The sequence below is a fragment of the Lepisma saccharinum genome, chromosome 20, assembly GCF_977018435.1.
Source record: "Lepisma saccharinum chromosome 20, izLepSacc3.1, whole genome shotgun sequence".
Lineage (NCBI taxonomy): Eukaryota > Metazoa > Arthropoda > Insecta > Zygentoma > Lepismatidae > Lepisma > Lepisma saccharinum.
Window position 1 is genome coordinate 39,559,634 of NC_139248.1, and position 20,263 is coordinate 39,579,896.

The 20,263-nt window shown below is 41.6% G+C and overlaps 1 protein-coding gene across 1 annotated transcript in view; it reads left to right on the plus strand.

The window, feature by feature from the left end:
• The window catches only part of LOC146003240 (uncharacterized), a 126,663-nt gene that overhangs the window by 81,669 nt on the left and 24,731 nt on the right, over positions 1 to 20,263 (plus strand). The window contains exon 6 of the mRNA XM_083141415.1: positions 12,245 to 12,432. Within this exon, the coding sequence (XP_082997541.1) occupies positions 12,245 to 12,432 (188 nt within the window). The remainder of the gene's footprint in view (positions 1 to 12,244; positions 12,433 to 20,263) is intronic.

Below are 20,263 nucleotides of genomic sequence, written 5' to 3' on the forward strand. Positions count from 1 at the left end.
TTAACTCTTTTATGCACACCAGGTTTGGCAACACTGCAGGATGGCCGTAGGAGGCAAGGAAAAATGCATTACTCTTATGGGACAATTATTTTATTCGTTCTCTCGGGAATATCAAATATCCAATGACGTAGAAAAGTACATGTACGGAAAAAGGACACGTTGAACTATGTCATTGTAGTGGGAAGAGTCGAAACTCCCATTTGATTAGCCGTTACTTGAAGTTGATTTCCCATAAGGAATACATAGGATTCTGTAAATGCTTATTGATCATATTATTCAAACATCGTGTCTAGCTTAATAATCACCTTAAAAAACCGCTTTCACTTGCAACATGGAGATAAATGTATACTCTCTTGTATAGTAAAGGAGTTCTTTAGTAATAGTGCTCATTCCGACGATATTGAAATAAATGCACAACTGGTGCGTAATTGTCACTCTTTCCCTTAACATTAGATAGGCTATTACAGAACAACATTTCCATTTATTGTAATAGATAGTAAACAATTGCCACTTAATATGGATTTTTTTAAAAAAGTAGATGTATAATTTAAAGTGGGATTCAAACCATTACGTAACAGTCTGTAGAATCTTTGAAATGTAAAGTACAAGAACTCCAAATCCCAAACATTTAGCCATCACTTTTACAGACAGGAAACATCTAGCAATATCTAAGGAATGTCTTGTCAGACATTGCCGAGCTTTCTTGATCGCCATCGTTGCAAACAGGTGTAAACATTTACAATCAAGGAAGAGAGTATAGGTAAATGAGTCGGCAATGTTGGGTAAATTCGAGTAGAATAAATGTCTAGGAAGACGGGGGTCAGTGGTCAGTGAATCGAGTAGTGAATTGCGAGCATTATAGAGAGAAAGGCAGGAGAACGATCTCGGCGAGACGGTGTTGAGGCGAGTTGCAAGTCAGACTCTTTTGTACGGTCACGAGCATAACCTCTCGTCGCAGATCTTCAGCTGCTGTGCAGAGACAGGTATACCATTTCCAAAAGCCATGTTGATCCAGTCTTTGGTGGTTTAAAAGTCAAGTGTTGTGTTCTGCCATTTAAGCGTATAATTAGTGCCTCTCGCACCTTACCATCAAGCTCACCATGAGCAGCAAGTTGATCCATGATTAAGGATGAATGATCAGTGACCTACATCACCCAGTTAGATCCCACATACATAATAGTGTTGCCCACGAGACGAGACTTTGGCCTGTCTCGTCTCGTGGAAATGCTGTAAAATGCTGTCTCGTCTCGAAAATATTCGTTTGTCTCGGGACACATGATCAATCTCGTATCGTCTCGAATTTTTAAAAGCCTGTCCCGTCTCGTCCCGTGGGCATACCGAAGGGTATGTTACGATTATACTAAGTGATTGAACAAAGAATATAACCCAGGAACCTGCAACGTCCGGTGCCTACTACACATACACGAGTACGTCAGCGGAGGTGCAAGTCAACTAGCTTGGCAACGACCAATCAGTAGCACCAAACCCACTGCAAAGTTTTTACCCATCATGCTAACTCTTTCTCCAGCGGTGTCATGAGACTCTATTTCACTCAGGGTTCGGGAAAAAGTACACTGTCTAAAGTTAGAGAAAGTTTAATGACTATAGCTGGATACACTGTAAACGTTGTAAGTTCAGCACACGCCCGCGTAAGATATTACACTCACTGGCCAATATACTGCCACACAATGGGGGGAGAATGGCTTCTGCAACTACCGTAAACTGGGAACAGGAACACTGCTGCTGCCCTCTGCCGTCGAAAGCGTTGCTCCAACTCTCGTTAGGAATGTGCTGTCCTTGTGCCAACTTCTGTAGCTGCAGGCTTTTTACAGGGAACTGTTGGCTTTTGGGGAACAAAGGGGCATCTATTAAGGTCACCGTCACGATAACCGTAGTATTTTATCTGACCTGTAAATTTACCTTATGGACGGTTGCCTAGGAAACCAACGCCACACTACTCTGGCGGGGTGCCGCAGGTTGATAGGGGAGGATGCCTCACGCAGCAAGCAGAGTGGGTCCTTTCACTCTAAAGTGGAGTTTATCTCTCTCGCCTATACGCGGAGTGGGATATCTCTCACTCGAAAGTGGAGTGGGTTCTCTTGCCAGTGGCAGAGTTCAACCTCTCTCGCTGGAAGGCGGAGTGCAGCTTCTCTCGCGCTTAAGGCGGAGGACAACTTCCCTAGGGTCCTTGGCCTCTCACAAGAGCGGAGAGCACCTTCCTTCCTTCCTTAGGATGTTTGGCCACTCGCAAGAGCGGAGTGCTCCTTTCTCCCAGGTCAGTTTTGTAATCTGCTGCGCGGCCGGTTATATAGCCTCGGTTCCGAGTAGCGCCTCTAGCGCCGTTCACGCGAACTACGTGGAACCGTGCGAGAGCAGGTAAGGCCATCTCTACGGCAGTAGATTGAACTACGTGCTCAAGGCACCAACGATAAATACCTATGATAATATTAAACGTGTGCTAAACGTTAATATACAATTATAAGATAAATATTACATATTATTTGCAACCACGCAGGGCATTATTAACAAAATAACAGAATAATGATAAGTTAATACTGATAAACAGGGCACATGACACAGTTACCAAAGCAGTTATTAACACATGTAACATTGAACAAGTAAATAAAATAACTTTGACCATAATAACAATGGTTACACATACACAGAGTAAATAAACGTTAGTGTTACTAATAAGTATGACCTCGCAGGATCATTACAAACCTTTGATTACAATGCAACGGTTTTACCACTGCACTCTTGATAAGAGCACTACTGGTCTTCAAAATTTAGAAGAATATATATAAATAGCAACAGTATTAATATCGCCAGTGGCTCGGGCTACAGGGCGGACGTTAGTTCGAGTTTCCTAGGGGAAGCGTAACAACATTTCTCCTCAGATTTCGGTCAGTGTATGGGACCGGTGACCACCCACCATCGTGATGAGTGCCGTAACCCGATCATGGAAACATACAACAACGATAGGGAGTTCGTCGTGCTGACCACATCTTACCCTGTAACTGGTCTGACGATCACCAACTCTGCTGAGACATGTGGGAGTGAGGCAAGCAGTCATTACGTAGGCTTTGGCCCTCAAGGGCTGTTGCGCCACGTGTTATGTTATGTTATACTCGTATTATGGGGCATACGTAAATTACAATATTCAAAAACGAAGACTATCATATCGAAATTACATCGTTTTAATCCGAGATAATATATTTTAATATACATCAGTGTTGTTGCTCACTACATCCGGTAGGAGTAAGCAATACAAGAGCCCATTAGAATGCTGAGAGTTGGACGATATGTTAATGGCAAAGCAGATTCAAGCCGAGGTGACCATGCATGCGCAGGATATGGTTTATTTTTTAGAAATATGTTTGTCCACTAGTTTCCAAAGATCACAATTATACAAGCAACGATTATACTTACAATTACTTTTAAATTCAAACGGTGTTTGAATGGATGATATTCAGCGAACAACTTCCACCACAATTCATTGCGCGAAATCATGCTGCCATAGTTCCGGCAAGCGTTTCAGAGCGTGTTCTAAACACATTTGATAGGCATTGCGCAAACAGTGTTCGTGGCAGTGATTCAGGCTACAAATATAACGATTATATGCTAAATGTAGTCCTTCGCATTTTGCTTAGTGTCGTATCAATGACCAAAGTACTTAAAAAGATGTTATTTTCCTCAAAACAACAATGTATAAAGATATGTAACATCCGGAAGACATGCAGGACTAGGGAGCCTGTTTCTCATGGAAGTAATCGGGTTATCTCATAATGTAACATGGCTAATGCTGCCCCCTTATAATCGAAGGATCCAAAATTCGATTCCCGGAGCAGGCACATTTTTAACGATACTAGTCCATCTGACTATAAATGAAATTAGAAACAAGCTTTGTGTCGTGAAAATGATAGTTGAGGACTAAAAGTGGTAAACGTTGTAAGTGCCAAAAGCGAAAGTGTTGGGAAATCGCATCGTTCCGCACATCAGCCCGTAAGAACGTGCACACTAGTGATCTCTTTACGCGCCCTTTGAACTACTTATAGGGCTACCAGCCACATTTCACGTGTACCACATTATAAAGCATTTCACATTTCACAGTTTAACGTGGAAAACTGTGTTTGAATTATTGTGGCACTTACAGCGTTTACCAATTTTAGTCTTCAATCTATAGATATGTTCCGAAATGCAAAATTGGGTACTATTTTTTTTGAAGGCAGTAACATATCATTGTCATATTTTGTATGTGTATTGAGACAGATGTGCTGAAAAGTGTATACAAATATATGCACACTGCGAACGCATCCGTGATTGATAAACAACATTTAAACTTATTTTTGTGAACATTATTAGAGATCGTACAGCAACCACGCGCGTTGGAAAGCACCAAAATATAAAGATTAGAATAAAATTCAAATAACGCTAGCGATAAACACACCACTTGCCTTTCAAATACGATTCATATTTCACCCTGGATTGGAAAAATCACGCTAAGTTAGCCACAAAGGAAACTGTATGCAGGTATGGCGTTCTCTCGCAATTAATAAATAAACAATGGCATACCCAACACAGACACACACAACGCATTATTTCACCAAATGGAAACTTCATTTGAAAAATCTAAAATTATACGATTAAAAGTGGTAAACAGAGGGCCATTTTCATGCACGCATCATTTGCTTTGCATTCAAGCTCGCTGTCGTTTGCTGGACTGAGTGCCGGATCGCGTGTGTTTGGGTCAGATTTCCCATCATGTTCTGCGCCGCTGACGTCACATAGAATATCTATCATACATTGAAAGGATGGAGCGAGGGTGGATCATGAATTTACATTTTCCGTCCCATCTTCTACAACTTCCACTTAGTTCCCAAACAGGGAAAAAATATTCTATATTGTATATTATTATTGTCATGAAGATTTCGAAGTTACAACTTAACGTATCATTTCCTGTTAATTGTACACTCTTAAAACAATTTAAATCGTCAGTTTTTATATTAAATTCGTAGTTTACAAAGCAGAGAAAAAGTATTTTTTATAGATTTCTCCGCTCTTAAAAAAAAACTTTTCCCAGGAACTTTCAGACCGAACCGACACGCAAGAAGTGGCATTTGTCACATAGAAACAAACATTCAGAAAAAAAAAATGCAGCCTTTCTTATAATGCAACATGACAAGCTGCACATGTAGCTTGTCGCTTGCGTGACTGTGGGCTGTCTAGTTTTCTCAGTAGCATTATTGTGTCGCCTCGGTCTTGCGCATCGTAGTAACTGCTTTCTTTTTACTAGAGAGCCTCTTGTCACTTCGATGTGAAACCTTCTTGTGGCGTGTCACTTGCTGTTTGTCATTTCTAGCTTATCACTTGTCGCTTGGCACTTCTGTTTGAAAGCTCCATAAGAGCCACAGCAAATTTGTACTAGAAGTATTGCTGCTTTATTACATTAATATTTTTGTTGGTCTCAAATACTCGTATATTTACTGTGGAATTTATCTTCCTCCAAAAATAATTCAGCTACAAGTAAAAGTAAAAGTTTGATGAGATGAGCGCAGGGTGGGGGGGGGGGGGGGGGTGTCAGTAATCGAATTCTCGGACCAGGCTTTTTAGTTCAGAAATCTCTAGCAGCGGCTTTCTGTGTATGTGTGTGAATAAATATAATATAATGCTTGATTTCTACGAAAATATAAACATATTATATATATATATTATTGATGCGTTCATCGGATTCCTTGAAAAAATTGAGAGGATTCGGAGGTGAACGCTTGCCCAATTTGGATGAAAGACCTGTGTGATCTTGCTTAAACCAACTTATCGCCCCTGCTTGCCCCTAGTCAAGGTGTGGAGAGAATAAGGGAGGCTCTTGGTCGATAACTTACCCTCGTTCAGGCAGTCCGGACAGGTCGTGAGCGACTCGCTGGCAGGCAGGTTTCGTCTCACTGCGTATCTTCGTGGGGAACGACTTGGCCCGGGGAAGCGGCTGACGAGGTTCTGGCGATCTCTCCCTCTGATATTCTCTGCGACCCACGGAACGCAGGCGATGGGCGTCGGCAGTCTCGCAGTCGGATTGGTCGTACGTCGCGTCCGAGCGGATGTTAGCGGTGGTCTCGGACGGGCTTCTGCCACACGCTGGCTCGCGGCGATGGTGATGGCAGGCGGACGTCGACACTGGGTGGCTGACGTCGGGCAGGAGGCAGATCGAAGGCCGCCGTTGGTGCAGAACTCTAACGACGTGATGTGGCCCTCGGCAGAGGCTGCAGGAAGGGGGGGGGGGGGGGTCTCCTGATTCGTCGATTAAGCGCCTCGCTGCAACTATGATTTCTGACTCCCTCTTCCAAATTTCGTTGTCTCCTTGTTTGTTTATTCTGCCATGACGTCCCACTGCTCTTATATCACGTAAAAAATAACTTGTTTGTACAGAATGAGATAAAATGATGATTTTGAACAAGAAAATAATAGTAGTAAAATAATAATGCAATATTTAGAACGGAAGGTCGTTAAACTTATCACGTATAAATATTTTCTTCCATTCTATTTTGGATTGTTTGCTAATAAATTTTTAGAATTATAATTAGGTATGATTTTAATCCAAAGGTTTTCGAATTACATGCATTGCGTCCCAACAAAACTAATATGTATGTAATTTGAAGTTATTTAAAAATAACTTTTAATTGAAGTATTGTCGTTTAATGGAATTGTTATAATTTGACAACGATAAGTCAGGCCCAGGCTAGTGGGGTTCGTAATAATGAGCTGAAAGATCAACAGAGGAAAGTTATCGTCAAGGATACCATACTAAAACTTGCTCTCGATGTTTTGAATTTTTTAGTGTCAAAATCATTAGGGTGCCGGAAAACTCAGTACGTGCCTTAATTCATTCTTTTCATGAAAGGTCGCTAGATAAAGGAACTGTCAAGTGTTGAGGTGTATTCGTTTCTGCTGGAAATCAAATACCTATAACTTTGTCTGTAGATATGACTCCATCAACTTCAAACGGCTGCGAAGAGGTCAAGAAGGTCAGTGTTGATATGAGCACTATATATTTCTTTGTACTTTTTGTACAGTCATGGTTGTGACGATCAAACGGAAAGCAAATGGTATCGTTGGTTGTAAGTATGTTATTACGTGATACAACAACCACGTGTATAAAGAACAATGATGCAACGAATCACTTTTTTTTTTAATGCTGATTGTTGTTGATTAATAAAAATACATATCCATACATGTTAGATTAATGCTTGTTCGGTAACTTATCTTCAAATGCTTATTCAGAACTTTACAAACATACAATGGGGAGAGGGGAGCCAATGATTAGATAATATTTCCTTGTGACAATCAAGCCAGAATTATCAAACGTTTGGAATTTCCAAAACTTATGCGAAACAGGTTTTATCCTTGATTATGATTGCCCCAAAATTCCCTTTCCAACCTTTAAATTCTTTTTGTTCTTAGATAAGATATTTTAATCAATAAGAGTTAGACCATTAACATCTGGCTCAGTAGTGCGTTAGCTTTAAGAAATAGGCGCAGTATATACTTAGATAGATTTCACCTACATTCAGGCCCATAAAACACATGCTTATATAGTACATAGCGACTGTACGTAACACTACCAAGTATAGGATCAATTATTCGTGAACTGCCCCCCCCCCCCCCCCCCCGATGTGCTCACAACACTAGAGATATTTACAGATGACACTACCTGTCGAGCGTTTGGATTGATCAGTGTACCAGTACCGAGCCTTAGCGTCAATTATACCGGGCGGAGATTCTCTTGAAGTTTGCGACTTGCAGCCCGATCTGGCACCTAATTGGAAAGATGGCATTTCCTTCACCATCGATAGAGAGGAAATTCTTTCTCGCCTGTTCTGGTGAGATATCAAAGCCGCCGAGGGGGGACTGTCACCCCTGAAGCCTTCTTATTTGAATTACAACCGCGAGGCCATTCTCGAGTTAGGGCCGAAAGGGTGAAGTGACTTGCAGCCCTAGCTGACAACCACCTGGAAAGATAGCGTTTCTATCAGGTTTCCACTGCGATAACAGAAAATGCTTTCGCGACAGTCGTGGTGAGCGATTTAATTATCTAAACGGGGTGCACTTTCACGTTGGTTCCTGCCTCCAAATTTGGAGGTTGACGGACGGGCACCACTGTTAATTAAGTTTACCAGCAATTTTTATTAACAAATATATTAAATTGAAAATGTTCTCATTAATTGGAATCTTTTGGTGTCCGAAATGGAACATGCCAATGAAATTCAGCACTTAACAAATTTAATAACGATATTCGAAAGAGGAGTGTAAAATATCCCATTAGATTCAGTGGTTGACAACTAATTTAGACCGAAGTTTATATTTTCCAACAAGCCTGTACATAATTGAACTAATTCTGTCTATGGTAATTACATAATTTATTTTTTAATATTAAATTTGAAGGATACGTGTTAATTGACGCATTAAGTTTAAAAATATCAACTATTTACCAGTAAAATTGTTGGTATCGGGGAATCGACTTTTACAAAACGAATTTACCGGGCTGCATGCTAACGAAGTCTGAGAACAACTGCTCCAAATTCATCTCCTAATTGTTTAAACTTTTGATCGTCTGTTTTTAATTTTTTTTTACGGCGTTTATCCCATAAACAACTCGGAAGGTTCTTTCTAATTAACCCCACTTGAGGTTAATATGAGATAGCACTCCTCTTCTCCTTTGTTTAAACAATGACTTTTGTACCTTATCAGTTGTAACTTTATGTTCTGTTTGAAGTCCTCGAGAAATATAAAGCTTCCTGCAAATAAAGGAAGAGGTTTATGGTACTTCCGCTGTTTCTGAAAATATCGCAGGCAGGAAATTCGTCAACAATAATTAATCAACCACAAGATAGCAAAGATAAACCTGACAGTTGACTACCAAATCACATGTATTCTAGGACCTTCATATGACCTGTTTTGGAATTAAATTGAATGAAATACAAATTGAGATACAATGATGTGTCCCATGTTTGTAAGGAACAAACGTCAATCCGGTATTTTGATTATCGCTTTCCTTTTCAGCGCCACACAATCTATGAAATACACATATTTTTCTTCTTCTTCTTCTTGCAGGTCTAGGTAACCAAAGCTCGTTTGCAACTACGAAATGTATTATTCTATAGGGTATATGGTTTTCCTAAATTTATTTTACAAGCGGCTATGGCATCCGCAGAACATGTTGATTCAACTTCAACTGTCATTTCTAGGGCCTCCCGATGGCGCAGTGGTAGCGTCGTCGCCTCGTAATCGAGGGGTCCCGGGTTCGATACCCGGTGTAGGTACATAGTGGCTCGGATCCCACTTTAAACTGTAGGTCCAGTCCCGATTAGCCTTATTGTGCATAAAGTGGACTTAGAACACCAACTCAATCAATCGATTTAACTGAATCTGATTTTCTGAATTTCTTCCATCATTGTGACGACTTTCCATTTATTTCGAATTTCCTCACTTCTAATTTTGTCTCGTAAGGTTACTTCACTTAATCTCAATTGTGAACAATTTATTCTAGTTTTATAATGTTGACTAAGAGGCCAACATTTGCTACCATATAGAAGAGTCGGTTTGAAATTATGTTATGGTTTGAATTTCTTTTTTCATTTGTTTTCCAAAATTTATTTTGAAAATTCAATTTAATATATTACATCTTATTGAATTTTTCTCAATATCTTTTTGGTATTCGAACTGTGAAATATGACTTCCCACTGTTGAATTAATTTATCACTTATCACAATTTTTTACTCTATGAAGTCAAAGTTTTTCCTTTATTGGTAAGAACAAATTACCAGATACCAAATACCTACTAATATACAAGAAGAACATAAACAAACATGGACAAATAGGATAATGTATGAATTTTTCAGACTGCTCTTGTCGTATTCAATATGCTTTCTATTTAAGTATGACATTATAAGAGTGTGAAACGTACAATCTGCTCTGGTCAACAGTTAGCTTTTAACGGTTATACTTGTATCAGGGAATACTTTGAACTACTCTGACGTAAGGGTATTGTGTGCAGTATCACATAAGGTCAAAATTTAATTTCAGTTCTTGAGAAATATAGTCACCGATGTGTTTGAGACTATGTGTTTTTCCTCATGTGGCTCTTGATGTCGATTACGAAGCTAGTTAACAAATGTGTTTAGACTTCCGTATATTTCTTACGGAGATTCAATGGACTCCATCTTTAACTTAACTTCTTCAAATACATTGTTTAGCATTTCTGGTCAGCCGTTATTTTCATAAAGTATCCTTCTTTCCGTTTATATTCCCTGTGAGGTTCTATTAATTAGCTTGTTCAGAGTAAATGGCAAAGTGAACTTCCCTAAGCGACCAATAAATTTCTACCTTCCGTCCGACACCATGTCGAGTAGATCTTCTTGTTCTACTCCTCGCGTTGCGTGAAGGAAACTACCCCTGTTTCCATTGTTTTGAAAAAGTAATCGATATACAGTTCAGATATTTGCAACCACGGCGAATATACCCATCATCCTACACGTGTATGTACAATTTTAATATTCAAAGTTCATAAATGATCTTCTTTGTTCAAATATGAATTTGACACTATGTCCTTCATTTTATGGAAATCATTGAAAATTCAAGACGAAATAAGGAAATCAATTCAATATGGGGTAAATTAGATACAAACTTGTTTTTCAGTGCATGATAATAGGAATGAATTAGATCTCGTGCTAATTTATTGCGATAAAAGTATTTTCTTTTGCAGCCATTACTATACCATCTATCGAATTCCTACGTTAAGGTGAGTCGTCGCAGTTGGTTATCACGCCTAACTTAATCTAATCTAATATTTTCTAAGCATAGGTACAATATAATAATCCTACCTTATGTAAACTAACCCTTTGGCAAGTTGAAGTCTGTCATACAACGTTTGAAATAAATGTCTGGCTTTGAGTTTCGTATTAAAGTCCACTTTTAAGAAAATATAGTCTAATTAGGACTATACCTACAGTTTAACGTGTAATCCAAACCACCATGTGCCTCCACAGGGTATCGAGCCCGGGACCCTTGATTACAAGGCGAAAGCTATCAATACGCCATGTTGTCATGTACGGAAACGATCGCGACGCGTTGTGATATTTTCGCCTAATTTTTGGGATGAAAATATTTCTACAATATTTCTATTGCGTAGAGAACTAGCATAGCATAAATAAATTCCTGCCATGTCATCAGTACATTGAAAATAATGAGTCAGAACGAGTGTTGGGCGTTTTATCGTCCAGACGATATATCTCGATATTGAAAAAATATCATCGAGGTGATACCAACTAGACAATAAATCGTCACGTTATTTTGACGATATATATCGTGTCGGCAAAATATCGTCACGATATTTTGGCGATATATTGTCACGATATTAGGCGATATATATCACGAAATTGAAAAAATATCGTCTAGGCGATATCAACATGACGATAAATCGTCACGATATTTTGGTGATTATATCGTGTCGGCGATTTATCGTTACGATATATTGCCGATATATATCGTGTCGGCGATATATAACCTGTCGGCGATATATCGTCACGATGTTTTGGCGATATATATCGTGGAGACGATATATCGCGATATCAAACTTCCGATATCATCCATCGCTAGTCACAACCCAACAAGGGCTGACACTCAAATACAGGGCTACTATAAATGATTCATTCGATTTCGAAACACTGTATTTTGCAAAGTATTACACATACAGATATGAATGATACATGAAAATAACTGTAAACTCACCACGTTTATCTCACATTCTGCAAATGTTCTATGTGTGCCCCTCTGGCCACACGACACACATCCAAGTGGTAGTCGAGTTTCACCCATACATTCTGTAGCAATCCCCTGTCATCAGAAAAGCATTGATGCCTTCCCTGAGCCTCCCTGGTTCTATTCTGCAGTCTCTCCTGAATGCACGCTACACTGCATTAACGGATGAACGTCTCGCATATTGCAACACACAAAATATTTTTTCCTGTTTGTCGCCAATTTGTACAGCCAACTGGTGTGTCACGGTGCAAACCTGTTGAGTTTATAGTTATTTTCATGTATCGTTCATATCTTTATGTGCAATACTTTGGAAAATAGTGTATTGAAATTAACTGAATCATTTATAGTAACCCTGTACAAACACAACCTGCAAAGATACTGACTTGACTTGACTTTAGTCATATATGCAATTGAATCTGTATGTTTTACATTTCAGCTGAGCCGGAGGACGAAACGAGCGACAGCCACCCAAAGCCCAGCGGGAGTCCCAGTGGCTACCCAGAGTTCCAGGAGTGCGGAGTGGCCAACGTGACGACTCCCGCCTGGTTGCTGAGGATCATCGGCGGCCGAGAGGTCCAGAGAGGAAGCTGGCCTTGGCAAGTGGCTGTGCTTAATAGGTACAAGGTATGGAGGAGGGGGAAACGTAGTTATAAATCATGGATGAGGATTCACGAGATAAATTATTCATGTACAGGGACCAACCTGTAACATTCGATTCCATTATTAGCGTTTAAAGTACTCTTATACCTGATCCTACATATATTTCTATTCGTTATTTATTGCTACGTGTCTGCTCAGTTGCTTGTTTTGACTGAGAACGAGTGCCTATATTTGAACTGCGAATGCATCTTGGACTCATCCATTTGCTTGAACCTTGCTTTCGTACTTGCAAATGCAATTCTCTCATGTTTTTTTTTTTTTTTACTAAGCATCCAGGCATGACGAGACAGCACGTGTCTGTTCAATCAATAAACTCCAATATTTTAGAAATTGCAGATAAACAGTACGATACAATTTGATCAACCCATACCGATACCTGACAATTATTGTCGTAGGAGAAGCTTAGCGTGTAAATAAGTGTTACTCAATCACAGCTCCGTACCAGACTCTGGCATGAATTATACCGGGCTTCAGGAGATTCATTAGATTAAGTCATTCACGACTATTTTAAACCTGGTGTTATATTTGTCAAGAAGCCTAGACATAGACAAACTATTAATCTTTACGGTAGTTAATGTAAGGTAAAATTTACCCTGCATATTGCACCGTGCCATGAAGTCACATGTAGGGAGGATGTGGAGGGAAGGTTCCACAAATTCTCAATCACATCACCAAGCTCCAGCCGCCATCACCCACCCTTCTCCCAGAGGTTACCACAAGGTACAATTTTACTTGAGGCTGTGTGATCACCAGAGCCGCTTTGTCAGGAAAAAAATCGACCTTACATCGCCGACACCAGGAATCGAACCTAGGTTTCCACTTGGCAGTCACCCTACCGACTAAACCACAGTGGCCCCCATTACTCTTTGTGATTACGCCATAATTTATTTATTAATATTTAATGTCAAGGCACTTATTAATTTAGTTTACTTAGAAGAATTATTAAAAACGCGCAACAATTTAAGGAAGAAGGATAAAGTGTGCGTTTTGAGGATGCATGGCCTTGTTAACAGAAGACGAAAAGAAGTTGAACAATATGTTTGAAAACTTAAATGCCACTGGGAGCAATGCGTTGTGGAAATAAATGTGAACAAGATAAAGGCAGAGGTTGTTGAGAAAAACAAGGAAAATTAACGGGTTTGAATCCTGGTATTGACGTGAGTGTCTTTTGTAACTGTCTCTTCATCAATTTCGCGATTATCCAACAGTGGCAGAAAAGCAAAGCAAAATATATCAAATTAATGAATAACATTAAGATGATTCTACTGTGGTAAGACGCAAGATAGAAAAGCTTGAAGTGCGTTGCGAGAAGCCTGTCTACGAAGCCAGATAACTATGAATCAGTGATATTAGTAAATGAATAAAGTTAAAAGAGATTAAAGAGGTATTTACGGGTAAAATTATTGAAATACGGGCATCGACTTATAAAACCACCATTTACTGTCACGATGGTTGAGAACCACTGTTGTGAAGGAGACTTTTTAATTTTTTCTTATGGATGCTGAACGTCAATAATCATAGTTTTTCTCTGCTTATAGTGTTAAGGAGAACCATTTGCGCAATCGTTTATTTCCTATACGTATAGAAACACTCTACTCACTAGTTTTCACGAAAGTGTCTAATTGCTTCACTAAAGGTGATCATAAATGAAACGGCCCATTTTTTTTTTTTTACATGTAACCACAGAACCACCAATCCTGGAACACAAACGCCAGTCCCTTCACCTGCTTTTATTTTTTACCGCTACAGAATAACTACTCTCTGCACAAGCCATATCTTTCCATGTACTGGAGGAACGACCAACTTACGTTGAATAACTGCTACAGCCTTCAACAATCCTACTGTTGAAGAATGAATGAACAGAACCACCACCATCATGAAAGCTTTACTTTGCAAGCTGCTTCATGTGTCAATAATGTAAAATACGAAAGTTACATGCAGGGTTTTCTTGTATATTTTTCGAGGAAATTATATGTATAGCTAAATAATTGTAGTTTTGATATAATTCCAAAAACTTATCCAAGGTTATAGGTGTGTGCGTGTGTGTAAACCTGTACACGATTTCGATGGCTGAGACTAAAAGTAAACAAGGTCGACAAGAAGTTATGGGCCTGTGGGCGTCTGAGGTTATGATTCAGCTTGACTTCGTTCGATGATGGCATTGGAGTGGAAGACCCGAAAGGAATATGAAGCCTACTACCATCACAGCCAGAAAAGAAAAGGACTTCGGAGGTTGAAATCATCAGAGCCTAAGTCAGGATAGGAGTTTGGGGACTGAAGCCATAATGTCCAAAGTCCCGACAGGAGTTGGTGAGCTGAGGCTATCAGAGTCCAAGAGCCAAGAGGAGTTAGGAGGCTAAAGCCAATAGAGTACAATGCTCAAGAGGAGTTCGAACAGGACCGTCAGAGTCCAAGACCCGACAGGAGTTCAGAACCTGAGGTCATCCGAGTACAACGGTCAACAGGAGTTCGGAGACAAAAACCATCAGAGTCCGAGTCCCGACAGAAGTTCGGCGGCTGGAGGTATCAGAGTTCAAGGGCCAAGAGGAGTAAGGAGGCTGAAGCCATAAGAGTGCAAGGTTCAAGAAGAGTTTAAAGACTGAAATCATGAGAGTCCGAATTCCGACAGACGTTCGGTGGCTGGGGTTATGAGAGTTCAAAGGTCAAGAGGAGTAACGAGGCTGAAGACATAAGAGTACAAGGTTCAAGAGGAGTTCGAAGAATGAGACCGTCAGAGTCCAAGACCAGACAGCAGTTTTTAGGCTAGAACAATCAGAGTCCTAGTCTCCACAGGAGTTCAGAAGCTGAGGTCATCAGAGTACAAGGGTAAAGAGGAATTCGAAGACTGAGACCGTCAGGGTCCAAGACCCGACAGAAGTTCGGCGACTCGGGATATCAGAGTTCAAGGGCCAAGAGGAGTAAGTAGGCTGAGGCCATAAGAGTACAAGGTTTAAGAGGAGTTCGGAGACTGAAACCATCAGAGTCCAACTCCCGACAGAAGTTCGGCGGCTGGGGATATCAGAGTTCAATGGCCAAGAGGAGTAAGGAGGCTGAAATCACGAGTACAAGGTTCAATAGGAGTTCGGAGACTGAGACCTTCAGAGTCCAAGACCCGACAGGAGTTGTAGGCTAAAACCATCAGAGCCCAAGTCTCGACACGAGCTCGGGTACTGGGAGTATTAGAGTTCAAGGCCAAAGTGGAGTAAGGAGGCTGAAGCCATGAGAGTACAAGGTTGAAGAGGAGTTCGAAGAAAGACTGTCAGAGTCCAAGACACGACAGCAGTTTTTAGGCTAATGCCATCAGGGTCGTAGTCTCGACAGGAGTTCAAAAGCTGAGGTCATCAGAGTACCAGGGTCAAGAGGATTTCGAGGACTGAGACCGTCAGAGTCCAAGACCCGACAGAAGTTCGGCCTTTGGTGGTATCTGATTTCAAGGGCCAAGAGGAGTAAAGAGGCTGAAGCCATAAGAGTACAAGGTTCAAGATGATTTTGGAGACTGAAACCATCAGAATCCGAGTCTCGACAGAAGTTCGGGGGCTGAGGGTATCAGAGTTCAAGGCCCAAGAGAAGTAAGGAGGCTGAAGCCATAAGAGTTCAAGGTTCAAGAGGAATTCGAAGATTGAGACCGTTAGGGTTCAAGACCCGACAGAAGTTCAGAAGCTGAGGTCATCATCATACAAGGGTCAAGAAGAGTTAGGAGACTGAAACCACCAGAGTCCGAGTCTCGACAGACGTTTGGCGGCTGGGGGTATCAGAGTTCAAGGGCCAAGAGGAGTAAGGAGGCTGAAGCCATAAGAGTACAAGGTTCAAGAGAATTTCGGAGACAGACTTTTAGAGTCAAGGACCCGACATGAGTTGCAGGCTAGGTGCATCAGAGCCCAAGTCTCGACACGAGCTTGAATGCTGGACGTATCAGAGTTCAAGACCCAACGGGAGAAAGGAGGGTGAAGCCATAAGAGTACAAGGATCAAGAGGAGTTCAGAGACTGAGACTTTTAGAGTCCAAGACCCGACAGGAGTTGTTGGCTAAAGTCATCACAGCCCAAGTCTCTACACGAGTTCGGAGGCTGAAACCATCAAAGTCCAAGCAAAATATGAGATTGGAGGCTGAAGCCAATGGAGCACAAATTTCAAAAGGGGTTGGGATACTGAGAGTATCAGTGTGTGAGTCCCGACAGGAGTTCGGATGCTGGGGGTATCAGTGTTGAAGGCCCAATCGGAGTAATGAGGCTGAAGCTATCTGAGTGTAAGGTTCAAGAGAAGTTCGGAGACTGAGACCGTCAGTGTCCCAGTCCCAACAGGAGTTCATAGTTCATAGTTGTGTCCAAGGCTCAAGAAAAAATTTGGAGGGTGAGACCATCAGAATCAAAATCCCGTCAGGAGTTTGGAGGCTGAAATCATAAGTGTCCAAGTAAAGTAAAAAAAGTAAAAAGTAAAGTTTTCCCCTGTGCTTAGCACCACGCCATGAAGGCGTATAGGGGGTTTGGGGGTAACGCCCCACACTTTCTTGATCCGGTCGTGAGTGGGGATGATGTGATCAGCACCACGCCCCTGACCGCCTTTACCCCCCGGGTTTCCCCAGGTACCCATGTTATTCGACGCTGGGTGGGTGCCGGGGCCGCTTCCAACGTTAGAAAAGTTCCCGGATTTGAACCGGCCGGGGATCGAACCCGGGACCTTTAGCATGGTTGTCAGACGCGTTACCGACTGAGCCACCGCGGCCACCATAAGTGTCCAAGACCCAAGAGAAGTTTGGATTGTAAGGTAACCAGATACTACGTACCAACAGGAGTTCAGAAGCTGAAGCCATAAGAGTACAAGGCCAAAGGGAAGTTAAAGGGCTGAGAACTTTAGAGTCCAAGTCCCGACAGGATTTCTGAGGCTGAGACCATCAAAGTTCGAGTCGCTTCACAAGATCGGAGGCTAAGACCATCAGAGTACAAAGCCAAAGAGGAAGTCGTAGGATGAGACCCTCAGAATGCAAGCTCCAAGAGGAGTATGGGTTCCAATGCCACAAGAGTCCAAGTCACGAAGGGAGTTCGGAGGCTCAGACCATAAGAGTTGAAGTCTGGACTGGAATTCGTAGCCTGGGACCATAAGAGTTGAATTCCAGACTGGAGTTCGGAGGCTGAGACCATCAGAGTACAAGTCTAGACAGGAGTAATATCCGAGTCCAATGCTCAAGTGAAGTTACGAATCTGTGACCAAGATTTTTAGTCCCTACGGGAGTTTGGAGACTAAATACCTCAAAGTACAAGACCCGACAGGAGTTCTTACGCTGAGGTCATAAGATTGCAATGGTAAGGATGAGTTCGGACGCAGAGATCATAAATGTCCATGGTCCAACAGGAGTTTGGATCCTGAGCCTACCAGAGTCCAAGTCCCGACAGGGTTTCAGAGGCTGAAACCATAAGATTTCAAGTCCCAAAGGAGTTAGGTGGCTGAAACAATACGAGCCCAAGCCCCTACAGGAGTTCGGAGGCTGAGAGCATCGACATCGAAGTCCCGACAGGAGTTCGGAGGCTGAAACCATGTGATTCCAAGTCCCTAAAGGAGTTTAGAGGCTGAGAACATCGATGTTCAAGCCCCGACTGAAGTTCGGAGGCTGAGACCATATGAGTCCCTGTCCCGTCAGGAGCTCGGAGGCTGAGACCATATGAGTCCAAGTACCGACAAGAGTTCGGAGGCTGATAGCATCAGAGTGCAAGTCCCGAAAGGAGTTCGGAGGAGGCTGTGACCATCAGAGTACAAATCCCGACGGAGGATCAGACCAACAAAATGCCAACAGGAGTTTGGAGGCTGAATCATGTGAGTACAAGTTACAAAAATAATCGAGAGTGTAATGCCATGAGAATCCAGACCCAAACAAGTGTTCGGGGGCATGTGCTGTCTAAGATATGAGAGTCTAAAGCCTGAGATGTATTCCGAGACTGATGCTGTTAAAGTAGAAAGTCCAACTGGTGTTTGCATACACAGGTCACAAAGGAACAAATTCCAGTAGGTGTTCGTAAGTCGATGACATTAGAGCACTACAAGGCTTAAGCAGTATTTCAAAGCCGACACCATGAGAATACAGCCCTAACGGGTGTACGGAAGCTGATATCATGAGAGAACAAGGCCCAACTGGAGCGCTTAGATTGATACTGTCGGAACTGTAGTTCGAACACAGTTTGGGAGGCTTAATCATGTGAGTACAAGTTACAAAAAGAATTGGGAGTGTACACTCTGAGGTACAACTGAAACCCTGAGAGAAAAGAAGACCAACTTAGAAAATAATGTTGAGGAGAATCTCAAGCAATCAGAAACAGATTATTGAGATGAATAGGTAGATACCGTTAGTGTAGGAGGACTGAAAGAAGTTGGGAGGCTTAGACTAACACAGACAAAGTCCAACTGGAGCTTGCTGGCTTAACCCGGCGGAGGCCAAGGCCGAACATGAGTCCGGAGGCTGATGCCATTGGAATATACGGTTAAGCAAAAGTTAAGGGGCTGATGCCATCGGTTATAAACAACTGGAGCTTGGTGGCTGTACGTCGAAGCACAAGATTCAACATGAGTTCAGAGACTGATACTATTGGAGTAGAAGCCCCAAGTTGGAGGGCTAAGAATATCAATCAGTGAAGAAGGTGATTCATCTGGAGGTCTGTGTCTATCGCCGTGGGAGGTCAAGGTCACATGTGGCTTAGTAAGTTCGATGCCATTGGACAAGAAAGCCCAATGAAATTTGATGCCCGAGTCCATGAGTGAAAACGGTCGTACTGGAGATCTCTGGCAGAGGTCGTCGGAGGCAAAAAGTCCAACATGAGTTCGGAAGTTGATGGCATTGTAGTAGAAAGTACTACTGATGGGCGTACTCTGAATTTCAGTGAACAAAGTCCATCTGTAACTAGGTGGCTGAGGCCGTCGAAGGTCAAACTCGAACGTGAGTTCGTAGTATGATGTCATTTGTGTATAAGGCCCAACTGAAGTTTGAAGGCTGAAGCCATCAGTGACCAAGGTGGCACATTAGCTCGGAGACTAATATAATTACTGAAGTAAATGTACAAGTAGAGTTCGGAGTCTGCGACTTCTGAGGTGAAACTGAAACTCAGAAAGGAAACAATACCAAATTAGAGAGTGGTTTAGAGGAGGACCTGAAACAATGAGAATCAGAAAATGAATGGTATGGGAAAAAATGTGTAATCATTTCAGATTTTTTGAAGTCCACTGCATTCATAAAAATAGAAGTCGATGTTGGAGCAAGAGTTTAACTTAAGTAATCTTGGATTCGATTTACCATGTGCTTACACCGTTTATAGCTACGATCGTGACGGAATCTGATGATCGCTCTAGTAACTGTAGCACAGACAACGTGAATTGATAGAATTAAAATAGTTGAAACAAATTCTTCCAGATATTTCACTTCAAATCAGGGGTGCCCACAGGGGGCAATTATGGCGCAGGTTGCGCCATCGAAATTTTTTGGGGGATTTTTTTCTCTACAAATAATATAAAAATTCAACATTTATATATTTTTCCAAAATCTATGTAAAGATTTTACACCTTAAATGCACCATATTTAATCCATTAGACGAAGAAAAGAAAGTGTTTAAGGGTATTATCGAAGGTGGGGAGGAGAGATATGCATAATAGGCCTTAATTAACATGTGGGTTCTGGGAGGGGAGGTACTGAATTAAATTTGGGGGGACAGTGTCAAGGGATTTCTGTAGTGGAGGGAGGATAAAGAGTTCGAATATTACATTTTGGAGACTGTATTTAGCGATATGGTATCCACACTTTTTCGACCCCGAACATG